Source organism: Mesoplodon bidens (assembly GCF_964165515.1).
Source record: "Mesoplodon bidens genome assembly, chromosome: 1".
Taxonomy (NCBI): domain Eukaryota; kingdom Metazoa; phylum Chordata; class Mammalia; order Artiodactyla; family Ziphiidae; genus Mesoplodon; species Mesoplodon bidens.
The window spans coordinates 198,784,925-198,794,965 of record NC_138176.1 but is presented as its reverse complement, the minus strand read 5'-3'; the positions used below and the strand labels follow the sequence as shown (position 1 = coordinate 198,794,965).

General features: G+C 43.9%; 1 protein-coding gene across 2 annotated transcripts in view; it reads right to left on the bottom strand.

The window, feature by feature from the left end:
• Positions 1-85: 85 nt before the first annotated feature.
• The window catches only part of ETFDH (electron transfer flavoprotein dehydrogenase), a 34,807-nt gene continuing 24,851 nt past the window's right edge, over positions 86-10,041 (bottom strand). For both annotated transcript variants that reach the window (XM_081250952.1, XM_081250953.1), the window contains exons 8-13: positions 9,310-9,450; positions 7,977-8,120; positions 4,231-4,399; positions 2,379-2,561; positions 1,879-2,100; positions 86-455 (exon numbers count right to left, since the gene is read on the bottom strand). In XM_081250952.1, the coding sequence (XP_081107078.1) occupies positions 292-455; positions 1,879-2,100; positions 2,379-2,561; positions 4,231-4,399; positions 7,977-8,120; positions 9,310-9,450 (1,023 nt within the window). In that variant the 3' untranslated portion in view covers positions 86-291. The remainder of the gene's footprint in view (positions 456-1,878; positions 2,101-2,378; positions 2,562-4,230; positions 4,400-7,976; positions 8,121-9,309; positions 9,451-10,041) is intronic.

Sequence of the window (10,041 nt, the reverse complement as noted above, 5' to 3'; positions counted from 1 at the left end):
TGATGAGTCAAATGTACATTGGAGGCCAGTAGTGCCAATAGTGTACTGAATCTCAGAAGACTTGGAGAGAGAAGTAGATGCTACATCATTTATAAAGTTTTATTTAAGAGAGAGATTCATAATATTTTATGGGACAGTTTTAGGTATAGTATAAAATTATTTCACTGGTTATTATGAACATTCTGAGCAAAAATATATTTAAGCTTTTTTGACACCTGTAAAGTTCCAAACATTTGAAGTTAACTTGCCGTCCGTTTTAGAGACACTGGCACGGGTGAAGCCGGCTGCAATTTACATTCCGTTGTATGCTGGGCCTCCACCGCCTTCGGGTACCACCCAGTTAATATTCTGACTTGGATCCTTAATATCACATGTTTTACAGTGCACACAGTTCTGAGCATTTATCTGCAGCCGAAATCCATCACCTTGTTCCAAAGGTACAAATTCATAAACTCCTGTAAGGAAACATAGGCGACTCTGTGCAGTTGCTGCCTTTAAAGCAGAGGCTAAAGTCATGGAGAAATTAGCCACAGAAGCCCTCAGGGTTTGTGGACTGAATGTTTACCCACCGAATATTACAGAGATCTGGGTGTGTGCGTTTGCTGTTGTATAAATTAAAAATGATAAAAGCAGAAGGTACAGCAGCATGTGGCTGAGTTGGCGTTACCAACAAGGGAACTCGAGGTTGAGCAGGTGTTGGGTGTGATCTTATATATGGACATACTTCAGGACCCAGACGCCACAATAAAGTGAATTATCACAATAGAGCAAGTCGTGAATTTTTTGGTTGCCAGTGCATATGTAACAGTTATATTTATGCTACTTTGCAGTCTGTGAAGCATGCAATAACAGCATTATGTCTAAAAAACAATGTACATGCCTTACTTAAAATACACTTTATTGCTAAAAAATGCTATCTGAGCTTTCAGCGAGTCGTAGTACTAACATCAAAGATCACTGAGCACAATATCAAATATAATAATGAGAAAGTTTGAAATTTTGCAAGAATTACCACATGTGACACGTGGCGTGAGCAAATGTTGGAAAAATGGCGCCAGTAGGCTTCTTCAACGCGGGGTTGCCAGGGACCTTCACTTTGTAAAAAAAAGCAGTATCTGCCAGGTGCAATAAAATGAGATCTGCTCGTATACATGTGCGCCACGACTGCACAGACAAATTAGGTCAGCCCTTACCCTCAGCTTACAACCCAGTGACATAACAGAAATGGTTAAAAGATAAAGTCAAGAGACAGTCAAGGTCCCTCCCTCACAGAGCGTATGTTCTAGTTCCTGTCCAGAATGTACTGATTTTCACACACCCGAATGCTGTTCTACCAGCACTCGAGACCCAGTTCCTGCTGTAATTCTAGTTGAAAGCTCAGCACTGGAAGATACTGTATCCATGATGGATTTAAAGTCCGGGACCATTTCCCTGAGCTGCATGTGGCCAAAGTCTAGTATTTTAGGCTATGTACACATATATAATGTTATATGTGTATGTGTATGTGAGCATACATATACACAGACAGGAGCAGCCATGACAGAAATGATTTGTTTTTAAGTCACGTGAACATGGAAAGTGGTGTTTGGTGCTTTTTCCCGTAACCCTTAACCTTGCACTGAGGGTAAACAGAGAAAGGCTGCTTTTGAGAAATGCCATCTGAATTAGGCTTAACGAGAAATCCCTACTGCTCTAGCATTAGAGTGGAAACATAATAATAATGAGTTTTCGAAAGGAAGGTGGAGATGGGAGTCATTTACAATTTACAAGCAATAGAAGGAGAAATTTCTTTTAAAAAAACGGAAGCCTATTTCTAACGTGTTTCAAGCAAATCCTCCTATTGACGTTTCAGGAGTGGATGGAAATGAGTGTACTGACCTGCAGGGCAGAACCGCTGCTCGGGCCCGTCGTATGTGGTCAGGTTTCTGTTGACAGGTACACTGTCATCTTTCAAAGTCAGATGTGCCGGCTGGTCGTGTTCATGGTTGGTGCCACTCAGAGCCACGGATGACAAAAGGTCAAAACTGATCTGCCCATCTGGTTTTGGATACTCAATAGGTGTGCAGTCCTTGGCTGGCTTGAGCTGATCAGAGTCAGAACCTTCCCAAGTTTTGAGGAAGGTTTTTAGTAAAAATGTATCTAATTCTAAAGTACTTCCTTAGACATTTTAATAAAAACCTGTAAATATTATACTGAAGAAATAAGACTTTAGCCCTCTTTCAACAATGATACCCTGTTCTCCTAAAGATCCTGAATTCATCATTTCTCTAAGAAAGCAAGTTTAAAACAGTAAAGTGTAAAAGGTCACCTTTTTCCCCTACTTACTGGATCCCGTTTCCTGAGGTAAGGACTAACGTTCATACTCAGGCCGGAATTACCTTTATGTTTTAGGGTCCAGGGCTCCATCCCTCTGAATATCCAATAGAAGATTCCAGTGTAAATCATCCCTCCGTACACACCCAGGACGCCATGACAGGACGGTCTGACGTTCCTGATGGCATATAGCTCTTTCCACACCCATGATTTCTTCAAATTGTCCTCATACTCAGTTACATCAAGTCCTTTTTATGAAAAACATGAAATGTTAAGTGAAATTGCCTCAAGGAGTATAAAACACTTTATTGTCAAGGTACTTTGCTACCGAAATAACAGATGACTTTTACATAGTTATAAAAAGCAGGTGGTTGTATGAGACCACACCTGAAGAACGTTTCATGTATAAATGCTGACATCTTCCAAAAAGATGCCCATTTGATAGGTTGTTTAACAGGCAGTAAGGCCATACTGGTAGCATGGAAAATTAGTTTCAAAATTCAGTGAACCTGAAAAGGAAGCTAAGGGAGTTTATGCTACCTATGGAGCTGATCACTGAAACACTTCTACCCATTACGGGCTGAACCGTGACGGCCCAGAAAGGTATTTTCAAGCCCTGACCCCTAGCTGTCTCAGAGTCGGTCAGAAGAGGGTCGCTGCCGGTATATCGAGTTAAGACGAGGGCATGCTGGAGCGGCCTGGGCCCTTGGTCCAATGACTGGTGTCCAGGAGACGGCCGGAAGAAGACAAGGCAGGGGCCGGCGGTGCTCTGCCAGGAGCCCGGGGCCCCCGGAAGCTGGACACTGGACACGGCTGCGAAGGGCTCGCCTGCGAACTCCGCATACCTTCCTGGTTAGAGCTGCCCAGCTCGCGGCGCTCGGCTGCGGCGGCCCCAGGAGGTGGCAGCACCTAAAGCTTGGGGCCCTGCGCTTAATCTCTAACAGGACATCTTGGTTCTCGCGACTGCCCTCCTCTGGGTGCCGCTGACCTGCCTGCTCCGGCCCGACCTGCGCGGCCGCGTGCACATGCGCGGGGCAAGCGGGCCGGCGCCCGGTGGGACGCGGACTTTGTGAGGGTCTGAGGCACTGGCCCCGCCTCTCCCGTCCCCGAGCCACCTGAAGGTACAGGCCACCTGGAGGGGCGTGTCACCTGACTCTACGGAACACGGCTCACCTATCGGGCACCTACGGACTCGCTCCTGGGGTCTGTGTCCACAGGGAGCCCAGCCCCTGCTCTGGGAGGAGTGTCCGTCCCAGGGGACGAGGTTGGTCAGTACGTTAAACAGTGAGCCGAGCTGGAAGGTGGCACACACCAGAGAGGGGGCGGCGCGGGGAGAGGGGCTGGCGGGGCTGCGTGCCTGCGTGCGCGGTGCAGATTCACTGGTGAGGTCCGCGCGAGGCCCCCGGAGAGAGATCCGAGCCGAGGTGCAGGGAGCTCGGGGGCCGGCCGTCAGCGGGGTGCCCCTGGGACCCACGAAGCGTGTCCGGGATGGAGGGCGACTGGAGGTGAAGGCGGAGGCGGGTCCGCTGCCTGCCCTGGAGTGAAGGTTGGGGGGCGCCCGCGAGGGTCCACCTGGGCCTGTGCGATGTGAGGTGGGACCCTCACATCGAACTTATTTCCAGGGGGCGCGACACCTTGGGCCCGCTCTACTTTCCATTCATGAAACGGCACGTGGCCGTAAAAACCTCCTCACGCGAGCAGGCTGCAGTTTGCTTTGCCCAGCAGGCATCTCGACGCTTTGTGTAGAGGGACAGTCACACTCTGCATCTTCCAATGCCCAATGAAATAAACATACAAGACCGCCAAGATTTCTAACTGTATCTACTGTCATCCTCTATCTGTACACTGAGTGTATGTTTAAATAGCTTCTTTTTAAACGTCCCCGTGGAGAACCTGAGAATAAATGGAAGTTCTTACCTATCGTCTTTGATTGGAGATTCTCACTAGTTAGTTGATTAAAAATAGATTCTGCTGCCAAAATCCCACTTTTCATTGCTGTGTGGGTCCCTTTGATCTTGGGAACATTCATGAAACCAGGGCTACAACCAATTAGTAAGCCCCCAGGAAAGGTGAGTTTTGGTATAGACTGAGGAAAGAAACAGTCAAAGTGCATCTGTTAGTTCAAATTAAACGAACAGAACCAAATACTCCAAATTATAGCCTCTTTGAAAGCTGTCGGGAAAAACTGAAAAAAAAAATTACATGAAAATGAATACGAGTGAAGAGAAAAATCAGAGCAAGGGCAGTTTTTCTCCTCCTCTAAAAATGAGGATCAGAACTATTACTCTTTTTCTATTAAGACTTTTTCCATCTCCCTCCGCATGACTTACCTACATGAGACAGATGTTAAGACCAGAGCATTAACATTTAAATAAAATGTTTTTATTTATACATATCTATGTCATAATTAAAAATATTCTCTAAACCTGAACGTCTATTATCTCAATTGTGATCTGCTTTTACACGCATTGTGGGTAACACATGATTTACAAAGGATGTTATCTTAACTTTTCATACCTCCTTGTTTTACCTTGATGTCCAGGGAGGGAAACCTAGGTTCTAATCATGGCATTGCCACAATTAGCCACTACCTTAAATAATATATTTTAATTAACCAAAGAATAAACTGAATTTCCAAAATACACTTTAAGATGGTTGTTTGGGCCTCAGTATACACTGCTGACGGAAAACAACGTACTAAAGGGTGGGTGATGGTTTTGGTTTAGCCCCACAATGTAGCAGCTAAGTTACCGACTGCCTCCCCCAGGAGACTGTACTGTAACCTACAGTGTGGAAAGGAAGAAGAGAGCCATGCAGTTGCTCTTCCCTCCTGGAGGCTTCCTACAGTATGCCACGGGTCTTTGTTGCGAAAGTGGTGGGTGCCTGACAGTGTGGCCGATGGGCTGAGAGGGACCCTGAGGAGAGGAGGTCAACAGGGTGCCCGCCACCATCAGCCGCTGTGCCGAGGGGCTGTGGCCGCGCTCCCATGATTACAGAGTTCTGACTGCGAGGCAGGAGCGGTGAGAAGCAAAAGCAACGCTGGTACAAGAAGGCTCGGGCCCAGGGGTGACTGCTGTTCTACAACCAAACTCAGCATCAGAACCACGCAGATAAGAGAGCGTGAAATCAGGGCCACAGAGCAGACAACAAGGGGGAAGGGCTTTCTGGGATGCCAGGAGCTGCAGACAGAGATAATGGTTAGGAACCTGGATCATGACAATGCTCCTCTCAAATCAGGCTGTGGCCCTGCTAATCCTAAGTCTGATGCAAGAGCCAGAAGACCGACGTTTAATAAAAGGACATGGATTGCTAGTGCAAATTCTTCCAAATGGGCGCTTAAGTCCTAAGAATAAAAAATGTTATGGCCCAAGGGAAATGTGTGTTTTTCAGTTCTGGGAGGATCCTACCCTGTGTGGGCAGCTGGACATCTTGTTAAGGACCTGGGGGACCCAGGAAAAGTCGTACAGAGAGATGTATTCTGGGACATCCATTAAATGGGGGTTAGAGCTTCCCTGGTGGCGCAGTGGTTAAGAATCTGCCTGCCAATGCAGGGAACACGGGATCGAGCCCTGGTCCGGGAAGAGCCCACATGCCGCAGAGCAACTAAGCCCGTGCACCACAACTACTGAGCCCGCGCGCCTAGAGCCTGTGCTCCACAGCGGGAGAGGCCATCCACCGCAATGGGAGGCCCGCGCACCGCAGTGTGGAGTGGCCCCCGCTTGCCGCAACTAGAGAAAGCCTGCGCACAGCAACGGAGAACCAAGGCAGCCAAAAGTAAATAAAATAAATTAAAAAAACAAACAAAATAACGGGGGTTAAAATGAGGAACCAGGCCATATCGCTGAAGAAGATGGGTATGGCCTGGAGTAGTTCTACAGTAACAGATTTTACCCTTCCACCTGACAATTGGTAAAATCAGTCTCGTAACTTTCTTTTCCTAGGACTTTTCTGTAACCTAATCTATTTCTGCACCAAAATAACATTACACTTCCCTGCACTAAAAGAAAAAAAAAGAACCCCCCCCCAAAAAAAACCCCACAGGGGTTAAATACTAGAAACCCACCAGGAAAGGGGAGTTTTGGTACAGACTGAAGAAAGAGAAATAAAAAGTCATGTAATACTTGTTAGCGCAAAATAAAATTGGATGTTCCAAATTTTTGTCTCTGAAGGGTCTTCAAAAACTTAATGGAAGTAAGTTTCTGAATCTTTGACTAATTAAATCAGAAAACTTAGGTAAAAAGTGTATTGTGTGTGTGGGGTTATCTCTTCCTGCTCATCTAAAGATCATCTGAGATGCTGAAGCACACAAGGCAGGTGTCATAAACACGAGTCTATATGTACTACTGAATATACAGAAGCCTTTACACTATAAATTAAAGAGCAGAATTAGGCTGGCAATAGGTATTATGCACATTATTCAAAAAAGTTTAATGGGGGCTTCCCTGGTGGCGCAGTGGTTGAGAGTCCGCCTGCTGATGCAGGGGACACGGGTTCGTGCCCCGGTCTGGGAGGATCCCACACGCCGCGGAGCGGCTGGGCCCGTGGGCGATGGCCGCTGAGCCTGCGCGTCCGGAGCCTGTGCTCCGCAACGGGAGAGGCCACAACAGTGAGAGGCCCGCGTACCACAAAAAAAAAAAAAAAAAAAAAGTTTAATGGGCTTGAACATAGGAAATTTAGCAAATATTACTGCAAATGAATAACTGCTCCAGAAATAAAAACCTCATGGGAGGTAACCCCGCAGCAATGGAACTTAGGGAGTGTTATTTTTAGGGTTCTAGTGATGACATTCATAATTTAGCTGTGATTTTACTTGACTTTATGAATGTATTTAGAACTTCACTTTAAAGGTTAAGTCAACTTTTCTCCCCAATTTTCTATGATCTATTTGTTACTTTTACAACAGATTAAATACAAAAAGATATCAGATTTCTAAAATATCAGTAATTCTAGATTCCTAGAATATTAGAGACAGAAGGGATCTTTATTTTACAGATGATCCCTTAACGCCCGAGGAGTTAAATAACTTGACCAAACCGTTTGGTATAAGTTTTAGAGCTGACTTTTAGATCATCTTACCTGTCTAATACTATTTCCAAAACAGTTCTAATAGCTTTTATCATAGTTAGCCATCTAGCTCTTATTTCATTGTTTAATAACTAAATACTTAATAAATTATTTCATTGTTTAATAACTAGATAATAAATTAACTGCATTTGATAGTATTTATTTTGAGCATATACTAAAATAGGACAATTAAGGGTAAAAACTTAACAGAGGCCACCTAAAGGGCATGGATGACACTAGGTAGTTGAGACTAATTAATTACCTTTGCTGAAAACTACATCTGTCCTTGAGTTTCCTGGCAGCAAAGGAATAAAGGAAAAGATCTTGGATCACATAGTTTAAATTCTCTGGTTAAAGACAAACCAACAAACAAAAAAGCCCATGAATTTTTCTCTAGAAATCAATATGTCCTTAAAACTAAATTCATGGTGTCATTTAACTCTGGTGTGGTACAGTTTTATAAATACTAGGGTGCTTTGCTTAGTTACTTAAATTTTCTTCCTGAGATAATCTTCTATCCTTTATCTAAAGTTGTTACCTTATGTTTCAACATTGAATTTATAATACAGAAATAAGGATTAAAAACACGGAAGTGTTACCTGAAAGCCACCTTCATTGAGGGCTCTGGCTCCATATGCAACCCTTTTCCCGCCTTCCAACGTCGGCTGGATGCTAGGGTGGTGTTTCCACCTCTGGAACTCTCTAAATGGACTTAGGTACGGATTTTGATAGTCTAGACCAACCTTAAAATGTTTATATTTAAATTAGACATTGTTATTTCAAATTATGTCAGGCTGAAATGTGAGCAATATTTACCAGAGAACATGTACATTAAACTGCTTGTACTCAAAGTACTTGGAGAAAGGTATGCAATGACCCAAATTTAAATAAGTAACCCAATTAAATCTGTTTGGAAAAGAAAGGGTAAACAAAAGGATGCCATGTGTTTATAATTGGCAGAACTTGAAAATATTTAGAACGTATTAATAAATTATTGTGATTTGTAAATCAAAGTCCAAATTAGAAAAATATCTGTAGGTAAGTGTTGCACATTATGTTTCTACAAAAGGAGCTGTAATAATTTATCATTCATTTCTCAATACCAACTCCAGAAATAAACTAATAAGCTCGATGCAGTACTACTGAGGCAAAAATGAAGAAAAAGAATGTAATCACACTTACAAAAAAGGGTGAAAAACATTAGAGATTACATTTTTACCAAAATGCTGAAATAAATAACCAAACCTTTTTTGCTCTGAAAAGATTAAGTCACTATAAAAACTAAATCGAAGTGATGCACCGAACACAACAATACATAAATTTAACAACGTGTCATATAAAAGTCTAACCATGACATTGAACTACAAAGCTGCAACTGCAAGGTGCAGTAACTCATATCACTTTTCCATTCCTTGTAATGTTCAAGATGTAATTTACTGTAAAGATGTTTAAGCGACCAAAAGGGAGGAAATGGTCCTGTTTTAGTTAGAGGTTCAAACCCAGTGTGGACTGCACTTCCTGCAGTGGTGTGCCACAGTGGACATGGGCTTCAGGTCAGACAGGTTTGGGCATGAATCCTGCCTCTGTCACTTAATGCGTGTGTCTGGGAAGGCTGTTTAGCTTGTCTGGACTTCAGTTTTCCCACCAGTAAAATAACGCTAGACCAACTTCACAGGATTTTTATGGACCAGGATTCCCAGGGAAGCATCCAGCACAGGGCCTGGCATGTAGCAGCTACTGTACTACAGCTATGTGAGCTGAAGCAGACCACTGTCTACAGTGGCTATAAGCACTTCAGATGTGGATAAAAGCAGAGAGGAAGCTTTAAATGAGAAGCCTTTTACATTCTCCAGATGCAAAGCCCTGGTTTTGTGACACTGAAGACCCCAGTGGCTCTCAGAGTGGAACTTCCCATCACGGAGTGTAACTTACCACGAAGCCGAGAGCTACGAGGGGCTCCCCTTCATTCAGGTGATAGAGGAAAGAGCCCCCATACGTGTTCCTGTCCAGGGGCCAGCCAACAGTGTGGTCGACTCTCCCGGGTTTCCACTTCTTCTCATCAATAATCCATAACTTAAAAAAAAAGTCCTAGAGTATTACTTAGATGTTTTATGTCACCACATGTATAAAACTTGCTAAGTTTTATGTCTTCTTTATGAAAGTTACAACTGAAAAGCAGAAATAAGAGAAACACACAAAAAAGTACTTCAAATATCCCAGAAAATGACATCAAACTGCAGCAGGACGATTGGAGTAAAGAAACAGGTCAGGAACTCTGTACGACATTAAGTTCTCAGACGGGTAAGGCGTTCATGCAATTGTGGGAAATGCCGCTGGAGAGATGGGGTGCTGGGAACCACCTACACCCTGACCTGGTGACGGCCACACGGGCGTGTTCACCTCATGAACGTGAGCTGCGCCCTGCACTTCGGATCTGTTGCTTTACAGGACAGATGTTATTCTTCAGTAAAAAAAAAAAGGTGTGCTCCCTCCTGTACCACCCTCCCCCCGACTGAAGCTAACTGATCATCCTGTTTTCAGAATGGTTACGTTTTAAATTGCAAACAACAATTTCCACAGGAAATATTATCTAAAAATCAGATATTATGTGCCATCACATAGAATTATGTACAGTCTACCAAAACAATTAAGCCCTTATTCACA